This window comes from Phodopus roborovskii, unplaced genomic scaffold (assembly GCF_943737965.1).
Source record: "Phodopus roborovskii unplaced genomic scaffold, PHOROB, whole genome shotgun sequence".
In the NCBI taxonomy this organism is placed as follows: domain Eukaryota; kingdom Metazoa; phylum Chordata; class Mammalia; order Rodentia; family Cricetidae; genus Phodopus; species Phodopus roborovskii.
The window spans coordinates 17,209,752-17,231,999 of NW_026126540.1; the positions used below are offsets into that span (position 1 = coordinate 17,209,752).

The 22,248-nt window shown below is 37.9% G+C and overlaps 1 protein-coding gene across 1 annotated transcript in view; it reads left to right on the top strand.

Moving 5' to 3' along the window:
- The window catches only part of Dchs2 (dachsous cadherin-related 2), a 221,061-nt gene that overhangs the window by 139,466 nt on the left and 59,347 nt on the right, over positions 1–22,248 (top strand). The window contains exons 5-10 of the mRNA XM_051199069.1: positions 627–1,637; positions 3,695–3,882; positions 5,376–5,475; positions 8,942–9,096; positions 10,133–10,976; positions 13,783–14,022. Coding sequence (XP_051055026.1) covers positions 627–1,637; positions 3,695–3,882; positions 5,376–5,475; positions 8,942–9,096; positions 10,133–10,976; positions 13,783–14,022 — 2,538 coding nt within the window. The remainder of the gene's footprint in view (positions 1–626; positions 1,638–3,694; positions 3,883–5,375; positions 5,476–8,941; positions 9,097–10,132; positions 10,977–13,782; positions 14,023–22,248) is intronic.

Here is a 22,248-nt window from a genome sequence, read left to right on the forward strand (position 1 = left end):
TACATTTTGTTATGTTTATTTCATAACTACAACCCCCACACTTACTTTATATAGCTTTCCAGATAAACAATCTATAACTGCCTTTTACTACATAATGAGTTACATGGTATTCTAGCTTGTATATTCTATTTAAGTATCCACTTTTTGCTAGCAATTTAACTGATTTAAGATTTTCTGACGATCCAAACAGTAATTGAGCAAATATTCGTGCCTGGCTTTCTTGCCATGTGTAGTGGAATCCCTCAGGACAAAGTCCGGAAAGAAACTCCCTCTGTAAGCGTTGGTCTTTCCTGTCCTTTCTCACCTCCCCCTTTCCACCTCTGGGGAGGATATTTTCCATCCACTAGGTGGATATCATAGAAAAATACCAACATAAATTTACCTAGGCTTTTCAAAAAAGATGTTGACATTGTTTTCTTAATGTGGTTCTGGTTCTCTTTTACCTAATGCAAGGAAGATAAGAAAGCGATGGCTTGTCCATTGTCCTCTGGCGGCTCCCTTTGATCACTTAGAAAATCTTAAGCCATGTGTCTCACTAGCCCTTGTGGATGGGTGGAGGCTTGATGGTTTCTTCTCCGTGGCGGGCAAACTTTAGCATACACTGTTTGCATTCACTCTGTTTTCAGATTCCTCTGAACCAATCTTGTACAGAATTTCCTCAGGCGATCTGGATGGAAAGTTCTCTATTCACAGGTGGATGGGCAGTATCCGCACCCTAAAGCCTCTGGACCACGAAGCACAGCCCATGGTTGTCCTCACTGTCCAGGCACAGCTCGGCAGCTCCCTAGCCTACAGCAGCACGGAAGTGAACATAACTGTGATGGATGTCAACGACAACCGTCCTGAGTTTCCCACAGCCTCGGATGAGATTAGGATCTCCCAGACCACTCCACCTGGCACAGCCTTGTACCTTGCACGTGCAGAGGACAGAGACAGCGGGCTGAACGGACTGGTCCTGTATAGCATTGTAAGCCCTCATCCAAGCATCTTCAGCATGGACCGAAGCCGTGGAGTGCTGTACCTCAGGGAGAGTCTGGGAGACCAGGGGGACATCAGGCTTACCCTGGTGGCCGAGGACCAAGGCACTCCTCCCCAGGCATCCCGGCTGGTGCTTACGGTAGTTATTGAAAGCCAAGAAGGAATCCCAGCTGTAGCTTTTGAAAATTTAGTCTATCAAGTGGAAGTTAGCGAGTCTCTCCCACTGACAACTCAAATCTTGCAGGTACAGGCCTACCCACTGCATCCATGGCATCCAGACTCAAAAATGACATACTCCCTGGATGTCAGTGTGGACTCTACAGTGTTTGGAATCCACCCTCACACAGGCTGGATTTATCTGCAGCGACAGCTAGACTATGAATCTACACAGATGTACAGGTTTAAAGTGCTGGCACGAGTCCCAGAGGACAGATTGCTGCAGAATGTGAGCACTTTGGTAATCGTTCATGTCTTGGATGAGAATGACCATTCCCCAGCCTTCTTGCAGGAGAAGGTGTTTTTGAAAGTTGAGGAGAGCCCTACGCCCCTAGGGGTAATAGGAAAAGTGACAGCCATTGATGCTGACTCTGGGAAGAATGGGCAGCTGTCATATTTCCTTTTGACTGATGGAAAATTCTTCAAGATGAATCCCAACACAGGTAGCTCTTTGCAGCTTTCATCCATATCTTTAAAAAATAGAATTAAAAAGTAAACCCTCAAATCTTCAGTTACAACAAAGAAATTTTAAAATTGGGTTTTGGGAAACATAGTATTTTATTATAGGGCTGTGATTTTAAAATGATGTTAAAACTGAGAAGACTCTCACCTAGCCTGATTCTGTCTTCTTTTACCTCCCTATCATACACTGTCAGTTAAAGATGGATTGCTTGTAAGATAGTGGTCCTGTGAAATTGCAGTAAGGTTGAAAATTCCCATGCACTTTCCTGTCTGTTTAGTTAGTTTGGAAGTGTGGCTCTTTCCTCTATGTCAGAGTTACCTTCAGTGTTCAGTACAGTGACCAACTCCTCAGGTTCACAGCCCCAAAACAACAGTGTGTAGCAGAGGTGTGTTAAGGCCAAGCCTCCTAGGTTTGTACTAGTGTATATACTCCATGATGTTTGCAGTGATGAAGCTGGTTGGTGATGTTCTTAGAGTGTATCCTGACCACTAAGCAATTTGTTATTGCTTATAATTCTGCACTGCACTAGAGGCATGGTCAGAACTGTACTTTGTTAAGTCCCGTGTGAAGGTTTGTTTGGGGCAGCTTTCTTGAGAGGCCTCACCCCTCTATGCATACTTTCTGCTGTGCATTCCCGAAACCTGCCCTTTTGTGCTCCCTGCCTCCCTGTAAAGCTAGTCGCCTTCTATATGAACATACACAAACGGAGAACACATTAATTACTGAAGTGAGAAGTGGTCAGAGATGAGAGAAAGTTACCAGTTTGGGTAACTTTCATGAAATAAAACTCCATTTGCTAATACTAATTTGGGGCTTTCAGAGTTACAGATTACAACTTTAAAAATGTTGTTGTGTGTATGATTTATTAACATTTCAGTTCTAATAAAACTATTCAAATATAGTTTATATGTGTAGAGAATGTTACAGTAAACACTGTATTTAAGCTCACAGATTAAGGTATTCACCCAGATGTCAACTTTCTTCTTCATTTTAGCTTTTTTTCTATGCAATGCCATTTTATTTGGATTAAGAGTGAAGAAAGCTTGGCAATAAGAATGCCTGGTGGTAGCTGCTTTATGTTTACTTTCTCACAGATAGACTTCTTCAAAAATGGCAAGGAAGCCAGAGTTAGGCTGGACAGGAAGAAATGCAACACATTCCTAAGGAGTGTGTGGCCTTGAAAGGCCCTTGGCAATGAGGACAGGCAGTTAGAAGTTTATATTGAGTCTTCATGACTGAAACATGAGAGAATTCACCAAAGATAGCACATTTCTAAACAAGAATTACAAAATAACTTTTGAAAAGTATTGATAGTTTTTCAGTAAGTGACAGCATTTTACTAAACACACATTTTGTGAGTTAAAAAATGATATATATAAATGGCAGGTCCCTGCTCAGGGAATATGTTTTATGAGCTATTATAAAGTAATTGTAATATGGCCAATAACACACAGTTTATAAAATACTGTAAACTATTCAGTGTGTTGGTTTCAGAGAGCAGATCTAAGAGAGATAGCTGTGAGAGATTGGCAGGTAGGGATCTGGGAACCAAATTCAGAACTCAGGATGCATAGCCTAACATCTTTCCTTGTTCTATGTAGCAGCCCAAGGGCAAATAAACACATATTGTAAATCTTCCAAATTACTTGTTTTTTTTATGAGTTTATAAGAGGTTACAAATGTCTAATGATGGGTAATTTCAAATACAAGGAGCGATAAAGAATATTTCAAGTGGTATTTTCTAGAGCAACTCAGCAATAGTTTTGGTGCACAGTCTCACTATGTAGCACAGATTGGCCTTGAACTCATGATCCAACTACCTCTGCTTCTCTATCCGCTGAGATGATAGGTACACACCAACATAGCTGTCAGCACATTTTTTTCAGCAGTCACACTGAGCAGAGAATTACTTTGTGGTCTTGAGGGGCAAAGCTTTTGTTTGGTTTTCCTTTCAATGGATTCTCTTGATGTGGTTCATCACCACCATGCCAGTATGTTAGTGTACACAGTGCCTGTCTTGTTCTGCTGTGTTCCCAGGTGAGCTGATCAATTGGCTGGCATTGGATCGTGAGCACCAGGGTCATCATCACATGACTGTCCTAGTGACAGACCACGGCTCCCCACCACGGAATGCCACCATGGTGGTTTATGTCACAATTACTGACATCAATGACAACAAGCCATTCTTTCCACAGTGTCCCCCCGGAAAGGAGTTTTACATCAAGGTTTGTGAAGTAGCTTTACAGTGAACTTGTAATGCTTTTTTATTTTTTTTAAATCATTTGTTTTGAGCACCATCTTGTGGTAAAAGTTGTGAACTTGTCATCGATTGTGGTATGGCATTGCATATATTCTAACAACATAGATTCACTTATGGGCTAAAAAGATGGTTTTTAAAAAAAAAAATAAGAAACTATCTGTGTGCACTCTTCAGAATTGCTCCTCCAGCTTGACTAAAAGAAATATAGTCCTGTCCATTGCCGATAGACATGATGCCACCCCAGTGTCAGTCATACTTTCATTGGGTGTGTTTCCAGTTTTACCTGCATCTCTGAGCAGAACTTTTTTTTTTATTTAATTTATTGTTTTACATGTCGATCCCAGTTACTTCTCCTTCCCTCCCTCCCTCCCTCCCTCCCTTTTACCCTCTCTGCCCCCTCACATGCACCCTGACCTCCCTCTCCTCCCATCCGCCCACTCCAATTCCACATGTAGGGCAATGCCATCCAGGTGGGGTCATGTAGATCTGTCAGGTCATTTAAAGTAGAGACTAGGGCTTCTCTGAGCAGAACTCTTTATGTGCAGCTGATGTGTCTCATCACAATGATGTCACCAAGACAGTCATTAGGATCAGTGTAGAGTTGTGATATAAATGAGTATACGCCCAAAGACAGTAAAAGTTGGGTTTCTTAAGCACACACCAAACTTGTAATCATGTACAGATGGCCTGTCTATTCATTTCCATACTTTGTGTATTGATTACTTCTATAATATATCAGCACACTATTCCATGTACTTCATAAAAGGGGATCATATGTATAAAAAGCTTAGCAAGTACTGATCTCCAAACAATTGAATTGGACATTTAAACTCTGATCAAATATGTGTAGTGAACAACTCAAAAGGGTGTTTAGGAAGTTAGGGAATTTAAACTGATCTTCCAAAGCCAGGATTGAAGAACAATTCTGATTAGGGGAACATTATTAAGTGATTTTTATTTTGTCGCTAAGATACTTTGTGTTTTATTGATTATTGAGCACTGCCCAAGAATTTCATTATCAATCCAGGAAAATTCCTACTTAGAGTGAGATATGTTTTCTGATATTAAGACAGATATTTTATATTAAGCATATTTTGGACTATAGCAAGCAGCCTAGACAATAACCCAAGCAACTGTTGAGAGAGCACTACATTCTTTAAGAACTTTTTTAAAAGTAGAAAACTTTAATTTTACAACATTGTATTTAATTTATTTGCATCTTTGACTCAAATGCTCTAGATAACTTTTTCAAATTGAGAGAAAATTTAAACAGATAAGGTAGACTCTTTCCATGGACTTCTACCCATGTAGCTCTCTGATGGTAGAGATTTCAGTGCATGGGTTCTTAGCACTGTTAGTAGGTGCTTGATATACTGAGTCCTTCCATTTAAAGCTCCACTAATGCATCCTCTAAGATTCTCCTGGCTCATCTGTAAGCTATTTTTGTCTCCATGACAGGCTTTGGAAGGTCAGCCAGTCAATACACTGGTCACAACCATCTTTGCAAAGGATATCGATGAAGGACTCAGTGCAGAACTTACATACTCCATCTCTCCAGGTAAAAGTCATTATTCATAGAGGATTAAGAGATTTTAAAATTTCCTCTGTCACTTATCCCCTGTCTGTAACCTTTGGGGAAGACACTGTCTCCTTGATCTCTCAGTAGTCCTTAGACAACTTACAACTTAAAACCAAATTACAAACCAAATCCATTTGCTGTCTGTAATAATCACTCCATATTTAAGAATACAAAAGTGAATATTGAAAATTTTGTGGAAACCACTGGCTGCTTTCATACGACCTAATTAGAGGCCATCCATCTCAAATGCATGACTTGTTGAAAATTTAACGTCCAAGTCAGCTTAAAAGGAAAGAGGAAGTTAATAAATAAGAAGTGATAATTAATGTGTGATGTGTTGGAACACCCATGAATATCATAGGATGAGAATAAATCACACACACACACACACACACACACACACACACACACAAATCATGCCAAACATGTAGAACACTTTGTGGCAACTTCATTAATGTAGACTTACTTTCAAGCTTTCTATTAAGATGTGCAGTCTTCCAACTCAAGTAATTAGCTTTACTTGACATTGTGTTTGAGACCATTTCAAAAGGTATTTGTCCTACAAACATGGGAAATCCAGAGATAACCTTGTCCTTGCCTGAAGCAGATCCATTTCTCTTCATGGAAAACACAAGAGATACAAGAGTGGATGCCAGAATTAGCATACCTACTTACTCTTAAGAAGTATGCCAACACATGATATTAGCATTTAAGTGACACTGTTTCAAGGGACTTGTTCACTGTGGTGAAGCCACAAAACTAGCACAGGCACAGGGTGGATTTGCTACAGAGCTATTAAGTGTGCGTTTCAACACACTTCTCCGACTTTTTCTTAGCAGTATAGTGATACTTGGACTATTATCCTATTTTTCTGAAGAGAATTTCTTATACACTTGCTAAAGAATCTAGAGAAAATTCTCACAGAGGATACTTTTGACCATTATGAAAAAAAGTAATGTTTTAATAATAGCCATGAAAGACAAATGAAGTAGGAAGCTGTATGTTTACTGCTCATGCTAGGCAAGAGAAAGATGTTTACATGTTTATTTTCTGACTTAGAATGTTTTCAATTGAAATGTCAGCCAGTGTTTGGTGTAATATGATGAACTAGTTCTGAAATCATAGTAGAAGAGCTAAATCAATGAATTATTAAGACCATGTCAAAAGGACTAATGGAAAATATGCCACTATAAGACTTTAATTTATAAAGTTTTAAAAAGGAAGACACCATAGTACTGATGCATTAACAATAGACCAGTAGGCAAGATACCTCATCTAAGCACATGAAGATTTGACACACAATATGTAGAAAGCAGATGTATCACTGATACATGATATAGACCTGCTTTGTTACCCAGATGTAAAACTAAAATTACATATCTACTTCTTACTATACAAAATGTTATATTTAAATGTCAAAATCTTAATTTTTACAGAAGAAAATATAAGAGGTTGATTACTTGACATTGACAGTAAAAATCACTTTTAAACAAGGAAAAAATTTAAAGAAGTAGGTGAATGAAATCACATTAAAATTCAGAACTTCACGAAAGATGTCACTGTTTACCATGTTATAAGATTTGGTCATAGATTTGGAAGAAAGCAATTACAATCCTTGTAATGACACAGAACAGAGTTGCATTAAGCCTTAGTAAGAATGCTGAAAGATCAGAAAGAAGAGGACAAATAATTTAAAAACAGAGCAAATGATATTAATGAGCAATTTGTGCAGAATGACACAGGAAATTTAAAACATGTCTCCTGAATATAACGACTTTGGAGAATGGAGGCACAGCATATGATAAACTTGCAGGGAGCTTGTACTAAGTCCAAGAAGAAGCTTTTTCATTTGATATCCTGCAACAGCTCATGTGTGCTGTTGGGACATATATAATTTTTGGAGTTTTGTTTCACATACTCAAACTGAGTGAGACACGACCATGAAAATAAACTACCTACAACTTTATATACATCAGCCGAGGTAATTTTAAAATTTATTGAAAGAATGCAACTCATAGAAGATAAAAATGCTACTTTAGTGCTCTTGGGTGACAGGGACATTGTCAGTGGTTCCTCATCCTTAGTCAGGAAGCAAGTTCTCCTTTCCTGCCCCTTGTTCCCCACAAGAGGGCACCCTGATTTCTTTGCTTATTCTTGTTCTAGCACACTGGGGGCAGAGTATCTCCCTATGGTCCTTAGGTTAGTTAGATCTGTAAGAACTTTGCATCATTTTCCTCTTTAATTTTAAATGTACTCAAAGAACATGAAATACCTACAAATAGCAATGAAGGTAGAGAAGCACACATACAAACTCATTCTCCACACAGTTAAACAAAAACACACTGACACATACACATTCAGTCACACACACTTAAATACTTACACATGCACACAATACACATGCACACGCATACATTTACCTGCACATTGACACACAAACATGTACATATGCATTCATACTCACTCATACATATACACACACACACATATACAGTCACACACAAATCACATACACACATTAACACATACATATGTATGCACATGTGCACACGCGCACACACACACACACACACACACACACACACACACACACACACATACTAGTTGGAGAGAAATTTTGTTTAATGAAATATCCCTGTAAATGAGTGAAGAGTAAGAGGAAGGGGAGCTTCCTATGCTTTGGAATAATTAACGAACAAAAAGATCTAGGGTTTGACCCAGTAGAACCAACATCAAGGCCAAAGAGTAGCTGGGCATGTGACTCTTAAGGGAAATCGAGTATTTTGTGACATACTCTCCCAAAATTCTACCCAAATTAGATCAGTTCTCCAGATCTACCTCCTGAGTCAAATCACTTCAGCAAAATGTAAGTATTTAAGGAAAAGAGAAAGGAGTTAGGGAAGAGTATGATGTACATTGGGGATGTAGCAACCAGACGTATGCCATTCCTGATCCAGTGTTAACAAATGGATCTCATTGGCAAAATATGCATATGTACAGCAGAAATCTGTAAATGGTCTCACTATGTAGCTCAGGATGGCCCAGCATGATCATGCTACTAGATTATAGGCTCATGCATCACCGTGCCTAGTGATCTAGTTTTTTATTTTTATGTGCTTAAACTTAAAATAAAACAATATCTTGTCTATATTTTAGTGTCATATAAAAATTAAATTCATGCTACATGTGCATAGAAATGTGAAAGCTGGAGATATTAAAGTGGTGTTCTGTGCTATTTTTGATACAAATGTGTATCAGTACACTATACAATGTTTAAATGGGGTAAACAGCTTCCAAGATATCCAAGGAATTAAAACCAAATTAATATTCTATAGTGCCTCAAAAATTTAAAGTGAATTCATGTTCTGAAATATGACTACATTAACTGAATTGACCACATCTTCTGCTTCATAAACTAATTTCGCTTCTTCATTTTTGTGCACAGATTATCCTGTTTACTTTAAGATTGATGCCAACAATGGTGAAATAAGAACAGCTGTGATACTTTCCCATGACTATAGACCTTCTTATAGGATGACAGTCATTGCTAGTGACCAAGGAGTACCCTCACTTCAAGGACAGGCAATCATTAATATTCAGGTAATGGTATCAACATAAAATGTAGAAGAATATTCTGAAAGCATCATTTGATTTTTAAACACGTAGATAGTATGAAGACATTCCCAGTGTGTAGATCCTATATCAAGAGTATATTGCATGTAATGCTTATCTTCTTGCTCTTGTTTGGAAAAAAATTAAATAGAAATAACTTTTGAGCTAGTTATGTGAAGTGCTTGACAAGCTGTCCTTCGCTATGTAGACATTTGTGTTGCTTTGGGTGTGATGCACAAAAGGTGACTTTTCTCCTACTTCTGATTTCAATGAGTTGGTAAGTTTGCAGGATATCCTTGTATGTAAACAAATGGCCACAAGATAAATCACATGGGTTTTTGAAAAATTTAAAACTTCTAACAATTACCTGAGATTCATATGCCAAAGCTTTGCATTAATCAAATAATAGTAACAGCAACAACAATAAACCAAGTCATGAGACATCTTTGTAGGAAGAGAAAAATATCTATAGCCAGTCAAAATAAGGTGACTGTTCGTAGCTAGACTCTTTGTTGACCACATAATAAGTAATGTCAGCACATTATACATATAATATAGGCTTGTATATATACAACAACAGAGTTTATTTTCCTAAGCCTGTTGTTTGTAGACTATGCCTTTAATAATTAAACTGTGAGTTAGAAGAAAAATTGATATGGTCAAAATTTTAGTGTTTTTATTTCAATAAAGACACTTGATATTTCAATGTCCAAAGGTCATTGCGGCTAGACTGATCTCTAGGATTTGGGGTAATTTGGGAATTTGTTGTTCAGTATACCAAGCATGTTCCAGAAGAACCATGGCACAGCCTTACAAAACAGTCTTTCATGTATTACAGTAGAACGAATTTCAGTCTTTTGACACATTAGAAGGTGTTTTCTCACTAACACATGTATAAAACAAATAGAAATCAGCTTTCAATACCGTGTCTTAATATACGTGGATGTTTAAATTACCTTTTAGTAGCAATACTTGAAGCTTGTTTCAAAATACTATCAACAGATTTTTTTTGTTCTTATTTTAGGTGATACCACTCTCCAAAGGAATAGTTTTTATGTCTCAGAATATCAGACATTTAGTGATCCCAGAAAACACAAAGCCTGCAAAAATAATGAGCCTGATGAAATCATCTGATCCCCTTCAACAGCACCATAGTGAGAAGTTACACTTTAGTATTGTTGCAGAGGACAAGGATGGGCACTTTGAAATTGATAGCTCTACAGGAGACTTGTTCCTCTCTAAGGAACTTGACTACGAAATGACATCTCATTATCTTGTCAGGGTGATTTCTAAAGATCATAGCCTAAGCCCTCCATGGAACAGCACGGTCTTCCTTAGTGTTGATGTGGAAGATCAGAATGACCATTCCCCATCTTTCCAGGATGAGTTCATTGTGATAAGTGTAGAGGAGAATGTTCCTGTAGGTACTTTGGTGTACATCTTCAATGCCAAAGATGGTGATGGCAGTTTTCTGAACAGTAGGATACAATACTTCGCAGAATCCAGCCATGTTGGAATGAACCCGTTTCTCATGCACCCCTCCTCTGGCACTCTGGTCACTGCTTCTCCCTTGGACAGAGAAGATGTTTCAACTTTCATACTGACCATAACTGCATCTGATCAGGCTGTGAATGTGACAGACCGGCGATGGAGGTCACTGGTAGCAGAAGTGATGATTTTGGATGTGAATGACCACAGCCCCACTTTTGTGTCCCACCCCATCACCTTCGTCAGAGAGGATGCTGAAGTGGGCTCCCTGGTGCACCGTGTAAGTGCTCAGGATCCAGATGCAGGGATGAATGGAGAAGTAACATACAGCATCCTTTCAGGAAATGAGGACATGGTCTTCATGTTAGACGGGCCATCAGGTACAGTGCTCTGGGTACCACATCTAAATCATTTTATTTTATTTTATTTTATTTTACTAAATATTTTGTTACACTTTGTTTGAGACAAGTTCTCATACAACCCTGGATGACTTCAAAGCCACTGTGTAGCTGAGGATGACTTTGAACTTCTGATCTGCTTGTCTCTGCTTCCCAAGTACTAAGACTGCAGATATATAGCACTATGCCCAAATTTGTAAAAATAATTTAACATGAGCACAACATTCCTAACACTTTTATTCACAGAATACATTATTCTTGACCATAGACTCAGTGCTGTACAGTTGAATTCATAGGTCACTCTTTTTACTTAATCTAAACCATTTTTTTCTCATTTCCTCTTTTATGCAGCTCTGATAAGCACCACTCCTTTAGATAGTTCTGTAAATTTGATTATTTTGAAAAACTTAAATAAATAGAATCATGCAGTGTTTGCCTTTGTATGACTTGCTTATTTCAGTTAGCACATTGTCTTCCAAGTCTAGACATGCCATCACATATAACAGAATTCCCTCATAATTTTTAAGATGATTGCATGCATGTATCATATTTTCTATCTCTATCTGCTGATAGAACTCTGAGTTATTTTTAGCTTTGACTATTATGAATAGTACAGAAGTGAACCTGACATTCACTGCTTTTTGGAGACCTTGACTGCAATTCTTTGGAATAAATATCCAGAAGTAGTGTTGTTACAGCTTCTTTGGAAGGATGGAGCTTTATGATCCTTTTTGCCAATTTAAAAAATATTTTTGAGGAATTGCCATACTGTTTTCTCTTTGAAACACTTTGCATAAAACCAATAGTGTTCAAAGGTTTCAATTTCTCTGCATGCCTACCAACTCTTCTTATTTATAGTTCTACATTAGAACCATACCTGTAGTTGTTATGTGACAGAGTTTTCCTGGAGAGATGTAACACATGAATACACACACACACACACACACACACACACACACACACACACATTGACATGTGTGATATGTAATACATACTGTATTCTGAGAACTAAGTTTATTGAAATGTTTGTTGATATTAACTGTATTTCATAGCTAGCTGTGTCTTGTGGCATGAGGATGCAATAGCCATCATCACGAGTCCTTGAAGTAAGAATACTACTAGAAATAAAACAAGATGGCTATATGGCAAATCAACATCATTTTACAAAGACTTTGGTGTGGAAATTAGCCTTCAGATCATATAAGCCAGCACTGGTAGTAAGTGGAAATAACTTACAGGTTTTAATGGTTGAATTCTTTGCTCATTATGGATGTTGTTTTTCATATAAGTTGTAGCATTTTATTTTTCACAACAGCATTCACTCTGCACACTCACTGCCACTTCATTGGTCTTCCTGTTACTATGTTGTAAAGTAGCATCTACTATTTTTTTTATATGATATGATTTTAAAAAAAGAATATATGAAAACTATCAGCCCTGTGAATTTGGAAAGGACTTACCTTTATGTGATTTTCAGGACAGTTATAAAACTTTTGGAATACTATCTAATTGTCAATAAAACAGTGATTTCAACATGAACCTTAGGAAGAAAAGCTCAGATGTAAACTATTTGGCCAGCTGTGAAGAACATTATTTGGAATTAAAGCAAATGTGAGGATTTGGAATTTGTGAGCATAGTTGTTTCTATTCTGTTGGGAAATTTTATCAGAGCATTTCTCAAATCCTGACATATGGTTCCCTTCTGAGGCTTGCATGAACACCACCTAAGTGCCCAGCTGACAGGAGATTCTCCAGACACAGGCTGATGATTTCTGCAAGAGCTGTGCCTCTCCTCAGAGCTGATTTAATGGTACTTTAAATGCTTTCCAAGATACTCTAGGAAGGTCTGTTTCAGACTGTTAAAGAGGAAGAATAAATTTGAATTGTGTCTTAGTAAGGCCGGCATCATGAATCTTGAGATATTACAATGAACATTTCTTTTGAGGTATTTTCCAAAGGCATAAAATGATAATTGCAGAATGAATCCATGTGAGGCAGTACATTTTTTTCCTTTCACAGGATTCATGTTTCTAATAAAATAATAAATCATAGTGAGTTTTCCTATGGCCCCCAGTGTGTAGAATGATGGGTAATTATTGAAAAAAAACCTATTTCAAAAATCTGATTCAACATTTAATTATTTGAACAAAATTTTTAGGGAAGCAGTAATAAAAGAAATATATGCCAGTTATTATCCTATAATGGTTATCTATGTAGAATACTGTATATACACGGGTTATGTGACTCAATGCAGTGAGATAGAACGGTGACTTATTTGTGAAATTTATTGTCTGAATTGCAACATCTGTGTCCTTTTATTGTTCATAAAACAAATGGCGGTCAACCAAGAGTAAGTATAACAGAAGGCAATTCTCTAACAGGAATCAGTGTCCTGAACAGAGTCATATGCATATTTTTATAATGTGGTTTCTTTTAAGTGTGTCGTGTGTAACAGAATATATATTATTAGTATCATAGAGACTTTAAAAAGTCAGGGAAATGTTGAGTAGGCTATTAACTTTCATGTAGGTTTCTCAGTAGGTAACCATATGGGACAGACTTTTAAAACTATCATTATAACTTAAACTGACATTTCTGACTAAGAATGCTAGTAGATAATATATGAATTTAAAGTTGGTTCAGTGAATTTCATTCTCTCTTTTAATGATTCATTCTTTAGCAATGAAAGCTTAGGTTTTAATATTATATTGCAACATAATCTGAGGTAAAGTAACGTTCCTAAATCAAGCAACACCCATAGCCCACCATGTCTTCTCTTCCAAAGTAGGCTTGCTGAGGACAGCTTGCCTTCTGGATTATGAAGTGAAAACTCAGCACATCTTGACCCTCGTGGCCCATGATGGTGGCACACCAGCACTTTCTTCATCGCAGACCCTGACAGTCACTGTCCTTGATGTAAATGACAAATCGCCAGTGTTTAAGCAACTTACATACAAAACTTCAGTTAAAGAAAACCAAAGTCCTGGGGTGTTTATCGCAAGGGTTGAAGCTGAGGACTCCGATTCAGGTAATCTGAAAACTACAGAAACTAGGTAATGGGCACTATGAAAAGCACAAAAGAGTTACAGTTGGCATAAAATAATATTATAGGAAAGTGAAATCTATGAGCTGGTATAGGGGAAAGTGCTTGCCAGGGAACCCAGTGACCTGAGTTGGATTTCTGGAACCCTTGATGGAAAGACATAAGTGATTCTTGAATGTTCCCTTCTGACCTCCACATGTGTGCTATGCCACATGCATGAATGTGTGCACACACATAAATAATATTAGTGAATCAATTAAGAAAAATAATAGTTATGGGGAAATGAAGACATCTATAGATGATGTGTTTCTTTATCAGCATCTGTTTGTGTTAATCTTTACTATTATTTAGAGTGGTACATAGCTATTTAACATCTAATTTATTGATTTCACTGAGATAGCAAACAGAGGTATACTAACAGCTTCCCATTTATCTCAAAGAGCATGGGAGATACATTGATCATGGGAAGACCCCTGACTCTCCATCTCTTCAGTGTAAGTCAGGCTTTCTCCAAGAGCTATGGAGCGGATGAGCAGACTGCCCAGGTTTAAATTCTAGAATATCAATTATTTAAGCTGTGTAACCTTGAAGAATTTACTAATGCTCTCTATTCCTCTTGTCTGTAAAATGGGGACAATCGTGGTGTATAATATATAGTCCCGTTTTAAGAATGAAGGCATTACTATATGAAAAGAGAGTTCATGCTAATATCAGCACGGTAAATGGCCAATATTAACAACTGTTACTACTATTAAAATTAACACAGAATACAGACACACAACTCTGCAGTGAAGAGTTACTGTGGCTGGGAATTTATGGGTGTCTCTGACTTGCTCCTGAACATCGCTGGGGCTCTTTGGGTGTTTTAGGCACATTAGTTTTAATGATATTCTGTTTTTACTTTAAACTAAATAATGATAAAAATAGCTCAGTGTTTGCTACTAACAGTACATTCTGAGTTTTCCCATCGGAACTAATACAAAGCATTTAATTAGCCAGCCCTTAAAACTTACATTTGTAAGATTTACATTTACAAACACCATAATGATGTTTCCACAAAACCGATAGCAGAATAGTGCCGTTTCTTCCCTAAATGTTGATCAAAAGAGTAAGAGAAACATTTTATTTAACTTTCAAGCTAAGTTATGGATAGCTCACCTGCTCTGCTCTCTTAGGATACACCACTGTGCAAGCATGGGCCTCTGATGTGAATTTGAGATGCTAGGGACACTTTTCCAGGGCTCTCATAATTTTCCCTTTTTGACCAGAGAGGGGCAGTGTGATCAAAGACGTTTCCTCACTGTGCTCAGAAAGGCACATGCTCACAGCCATTCTCAGGGTTGCTTAGACATTGGCTGTTTGCTTTTTAGGGCAGTGGTTCTCAACCTGTGAGTTGTGATCCTTTGCTAACAGAAAACACGGATATTTATATTACCATCCATAACAATAGCAAAATTACACTTATGACATAGCAATGAAAATAACGTTATGGTTGGGGGTTATCACAACATGAAACACTGTGTCAATGGCCGCAGCATTAGAAGGTTGAGAACCACTGCTTTTGGTTCATACGAGCAAAGGGAAATACACAAGCTGTGCTTTTCACAGTGATCCCAAGGAACATACAGAAGTATGTTGGCAACTCGGTGACCCTGGTTCAGGAAAGCTCCCTTCCAAGGTTCCCTGCTGTAAACAACCATAGGAGCCTGAGGGAGGGGGGCACCGGACTACTCCACATAGTGGTTGAGCTCCCTACTGACTTAGCCACATGCAGTCGGTTCTCCCTTCGACCTCACTTTGTTAATTTCATTTCCTATACTGGGTACTATTGAAAAGGGAGAAAGGAATTTCTCTCAAAATTTTGCATGAATTAACACGACATGACTGCCATAAGTAATTCCTATAATTTTTTTTTGTTGTGAAGCTTCCTAGTATTTATGTTATACCTATTGATAATATTTGAATTGAAACCTTATTATAATCATCAAAACTACAACTGAAAATTGTACAGTTATTATTTTTTGTGGCTTTACATTTACTAATCTTGCATGTTTTGGAGATGGTTTGAGTTACTGGTAGTCTTCACTTTAAAAACTTTTTTATTTTAAAATTTTATATTGTTGTGAGAATTTCTTATGAGTACTGTATTTGCTATGTGTTCAACAAAGCTATATCTGTTAAGTTGGTGATTATGTAAATATATATGATTCTATGTGTATGTTTGAATATATATCTGCTCCCTCTTATTTTTTTTTTTTGCGCTGAGTGAGTTAAAACAATGAAACAGCATTATGCATGAGAATTAAATGACATACTCAAGAATTTAACATAACTGGCACTAAGTTGGAATTTATGAATGGTTTACTTTATAGTATGTATTAAAAAATACTATTGTGTTACTTAATACCAAAGAGCGGAGCATATGTGTTCTGGCATTCTAGAATGCAGGTTTTTGAAATGTAAGCACTCTGTGCTGTTTGGCATTCAAAGTCCAAAGGGACTTGAATGTTTATATTGTGTGACTGACTCTAAATCTAGCAGGATTTTTTTCTTTTAATACAAGAAAAAAATCAACTACCAGATTTTTATTGAGGTATTAAAAAATCCCCAGCATTAGGTACCCCAACAAGAGCTCCATTGTTAGTGTTCAAAGATGACTGTGGCTGCTCCTGGCTCCCTGGAGGACTAGGCACGTCACAGGGTACATGACTTAGGAGTTATGCCACTTGCTCAGTAGTGGTGACATTTTAACATGAAAGTGCATTGGTCAGTAAGATGCTATTATTTTATTTCATGCAAAGGTCCTCTCTACCTAGTGTCATTTTAAATCAACTACATCTGGTTTCCTAACTTTACTTTCTGTGTGTGATGGACAGCTGTATCCTGACTGGACTTTCTCTGTGTGTGATGGACAGCTGTATCCTGACTGGACATTTTCTGTGTGTGATGGACAGCTGTATCCTGTCTGGACTTTTTCTCTGTGTGAGGGACAGCTGTATCCTGACTGTACTTTCTCTCTGTGTGAGGGACAGCTATATCCTGACTGGATTTTCTCTGTGTGTGATGGACAGCTATATCCTGACTGGATTTTCTCTGTGTGTGATGGACAGCTGTATCCTGACTGGACTTTCTCTGTGTGTGACGGAAAGCTGTATCCTGACTGGACTTTCTCTGTGTGTGATGGACAGCTGGATCCTGACAGAACTTTCTCTCTATGTGATAGACAGCAGTATCCTGACTAGACTTTCTCTGTGTGTGATGGACAGCTGTGTCCTGATTGGACTTTATCTGTGTGTGATGCACAGCTGTATGATGACTGTCCTTTCTCTGTGTGTAATGGACAGCTGTAGTATCCTGACTGTACTTTCTCTGTGTGTGAGGGACAGCTGTACCCTGACTGGACTTTCTCTGTGTGTGATGGACAGTTGTATCCTGACAGAACTTTCTCTCTGTACAATGGATAGCTGTATCCTGGATGGACGTTCTCTGTGTGTGATGGCTAGCTGTATCCTGACTGGACTTTCTCTGTGTGTGGTGGGCAGTTGTATCTTGACAAAATGTTCTCTGCATGTGATGGACAGTTTCAAAACCCACTCTTGGAGTTAGGGAGAAGCATAGTATTTCACTGACTCTAATTTGACACTACTATTCATATTCATCCAACCCCATGTTGGGCGCCATTTTTATGAGTAGGTTTTTCTGCTAGCCTGGTCCCAATGCAGCGCCTGCCCCAAATAACACACAGAGACTCTATGTTTCATATAATGCTGTTGGCCAGTTACTAGTTTCTTAACGGCTAGATCTGTCTTGAATATTAACCTATTTCTATTAATCTAAGTACTTCCACGTGGCCTTATCTTACTGAAGAGAGGGACTGGCATTCTACTCTCCTGTCCTCCATCTGGGATCTCCTCCCTACTACTTCCTCTCTCCTCCTAGTCTCCTAGTCCTACCTATCTTGCTTTCCTATTGGCCACTAGTGCTTTATTCATTAACCAATAAGAGAAACATATTTACAGAATGATATTTCCCATTATTCAGATATGTAAGATGTGGGAGAAAAGATGTTTTAGAATGAAAGGAAGAAGGTAAACTGGGATTCCTTACCCCTCAGCCTTTGGAGTACTACCAGTATTATCCTTAGAAGGGTCATTATGTAACCTTCCAAGAGAAGACTTAGTGTGCTCATCAAATCAGAGGATAATGATGCTAAAACATCTTCTTTTGTTTGTTTGTTGTTTTTTTTAATTATCTGGCCACAAAACCAGGGTTTTGCACATGTTAGGCAAGTGCTCTATCACTGAATTTCATCCCTATCCTTAGATACTAAAATATCTTAATATATGGCATTTTGTAATAATTTCTGTCACTATCAGTTTCTGTTACCATAAGTTTTTAATGTTAATTTTTTTTATCATGGCATCTCTTCTGCCAAGTTTAATGTCACTTTCTTTATGAAGATGAGTTTCCTCTGGCCAACTAATGACACAAACACTTATCAATTGCTCATCTGAACTCTGTTGTGGTTGTTTATCAACCTGACTTCTGAATCTTTTTCTACAACTCTTGCTGGATTTAGTGTCAGCCCAACCCAGAGGTGCATTAAGATAGGACTCAGGTACCAACCAGTCTTACTCATCCCTTTCCTGAGACTAGAGATTTTCACTTTGACCACATTCTCATTGAGGAATTTAGAGGCCAGTTAGGCTACTGGGAAGGTAAAATTTTCAGTTTCTCAATCTGAGACCATTGTTCAAGGAGCTGCAGCGACACACTAATGGCTTACGCTACTATTTCTGCTAATCTCTTAATACTGTTCTATTGACCTTTTTTGGCATTTGGTTGACCTATGTAGATTACAGCTATAAATGCATTTATAGAAAGGGGATAATGAATAAGGATCAAACATGGTTGATGAGAGATGTCATTTTATAAGTACGTTTCTCTTATTGGTTAATGGATAAAGCACTGTTTGCTAATAGGGAAGCAAGATAGGTGGGACTAGGAGAGGTGGAAGATTCTGGGAATTGAGTCTCGATGTGGTCTCAGGAGAAGAGGACTCGTGAGTCTGGCTTTCTTGATAATATAAGTTCATATATTAGAAATACATATATTAGTAATTATGGGTTAATAATTAAGACAGAGCTAGCCAATAAGAAGCTCTAGACACTGGCCAGTAGCATTATACTTAATATAGTATCTCTGAGTTATTTGGGGCTGACAAAGTAGTGGGGCCAGACTGGTGGGAAAGTACAAGTCACATATGGTCTTCTTCACTCAAAGGAATCTTTGTTAAATTTTGGTCTAAGCTCTAATTTCTTTGTAGTTGTTAACTGTCTCCTTTCTTGGATTCAGTATATTTTCTCTCTTTTAACCTCAGTTCTAGTGTAGTGAGATATATGATGTAGGCACTTAATTAGTACTTTTGACCTCATGATCTGAGAAACCAAAGCCCCAAAACCATAAATGGCTTCAGGTTACCTTCAATCTTTGAAATATATTTATTTACTTATTTTTCATTACCCATCCCAAGAGTGATGAAGCATATCCCCTTTGAAGTTTAGAAATGTCAGAGGGTGTGGTCATTATGGCACTGTTGTAGACATGAATGATAGCCTTCCTAATTGAAAATTAATATTCTACATTATCCCTAGTAAACATAAAATGTCAGTAAGTATTCACGAGTCAATGTTATATCCTGCTTTAGGGCATAGGTCTTTCTTATGTAATTAAAATAGGTTTTATGTATTTTCTTCAAGTTTATGCCAATATGACTTATTATCTTTCTTCGACTTAGACAGGTTTGCATTTTGCTGCCTGCCATACTGTAGACTCTCATTATTGATTTTAGCAGACTTTTGCATTCCCTTGTCTCTGTTGTGTATCTGCCACTCAGTGTAAGTCCTGTCTTGAAGGAGATTTATCTTGGGGTCTCTCAAAGTAGATTGGTGATCTATGAGTTAAGTTGCAAGTTTAAAACTCAACTTATAATTTGCTTTCTGTCAATTATGGTGACATTTGGTTTTCTAACCAGTTTGAGTCTTTTAATGATCACTTCATCATAGCCTTAAAGGTTGGCTGACCATGCTATCACAAAAGTGATGATTTATTTTCATTATCTCTCCTGTGGCAAGACACTCAACACTCTATTTAAGGACAAAGAGTCCAAATTCCCTAATAGGAAAGAGCTTCTCCTTGTGATCAGCTAATACTGCTACTGAGAAGCTGCCTGAGCAAAGTAACACTATGAAGATGGTGGTGAGGAGTGGGGAATGAATCTGGAAGCAACTACCATTTAAATAAAAAAGAGAAGATTTGGAACTCAGAGGACTGAACATACCGAGGAGGGAGCATACAGAAGCTGCATCTTAGAATGTTAAAAAGACAAAATAGCACTTACAATACAGTGTAATACTAGGAAGAAGAAAATCCAACTCTTATTTATTTATTTAATGTGTTTTGACTATTTTGTCTGTGTGCATGTGTATGCAAAATATATGTGCAATGCCCATGCAGGCCAGAAGAGGGAATCAGGTCCCCTAAAACTAAAGTTACAGATGGCTGTGACTGACCATGTGGATTCTGAAAGAATACCAAGTGCTCTTAACTGCTGAGCTGTGTCCCAGCCCCTTCTCCCCTTTAGACTTTTAGTCTCCTTCCAGTGTCCCTTTGTGGCAACTCTTTGAAGAACATGCTTGGAGGAAGCCATTGGACAAGGAGAGCTGTAGTCTCAGACTCTATTGTATCATAGGCATTAGTTTTGAGAAATAGTTGTTTAAGCACCATCTTAAAAAAAAAAATAAAAGAATAACAAACAGGAAACAACAATTACAGAGGCTTCAAGCAGAATGAAACTACTATGTTCAGGGAGCAGAAGGAAAGTAAGGGTGGCAGGAATGGAGCAAGGGAGTCGGCAGGGTGTGAGCCATGAGAAGAGTTGGAGGAATAAGCAGAGACATGAGGGACTGTGTAAATGCTGAAGTGTGAGGATTTTATTTTGAGTGCATCTACTCTTCCTTGCTTTTTACTGATTAACTCTTGTTTATCTTCATGGTCCTACAGAACATCTCTGCATAGTCAGCCATGCCACAACATATAGCATTACACTTGCATGCTTACTTGTCGGTACTGAGTGCTAAGCCTTGTGGCGAGACTTTGTGCTCTTCTCAGCACTGCATTTTTTGTCACTGCCTGTTACCTTAGAACACTCCATGCTTACTGAATGAAATAGTGAACATACTACCTTTAGTGCATCTTTTTTTTTTTTTAATCTACTTCCTCCTGAAGTCTATCTATCACTCTTTACAACTCTTTTGTTTAATTGTTTAAACCACAACAAAGGAGTTCTGGAGACCAAGATATTGTCTTAACAATGTCTTCCCAAGTCTAGCATTCAGTAAGTGTGCATGAATAATTGAGTACAAGAGGGAGAAAGGAAGGGAGGGAGGAAAGAAGAAAGGAAGGAAAGAGTTAAGAAACCAAATAAATAATTGGAGTTCAATACGAATACATGGTCTCATGTGGAGTCGTTAGGAAAGATATAGATAAATCTGTATTCAGTTCTACCTCTACCCATTGAGATGCTAACTAAACTATGACTAGAATAAGCCTTTTCATCCCACCCTGAAAACAAGCAGTAAAATATGGCATAGAGAAAAAGCAGGTTTGATGGAGTAGTACTCGAGCTGGGCTGCAGAGGGAAACTCATTGGGAGGGGTGCTTCCAAAGGGCATGAGGAAAAATTCGTGGGGTTGAAGGTATTGAGGTTTAATATTAGATAGTATCCTGTGCACTCAGAAGCAATTGGTCACACGTTCATCCTTCATTAGATGTGCGTCATGAGAACTGCATCAAATATCTGCAGACACAGGCTTCCAACTTGCTTAGTAAGGGAATGGGATTAGACGAAGCTATCTCTATTTCTCTTCTATTTTCTTGTTTGTTCTGGATAATTATAAGGGTGTGAGGAGGAATAAGCAAGTAACTACTTACAACCACAAAAATGGGAGGAATTATTTTTGAAATGCATAATAATGTGGTATGGCACTCCTCGCACTAGATAGGAGACCAACTGCTAGGTTAAACACAAAACAAAGCAAGAATAACCACACGAGCAACCCTATGGGCCTGCCTCCTGAGGTCGAGAATAAACAGAGTCCTGCAGCTGAGCACAGACTTTTTAAACAGACTAATCAAGTCTGTTTAATCTAG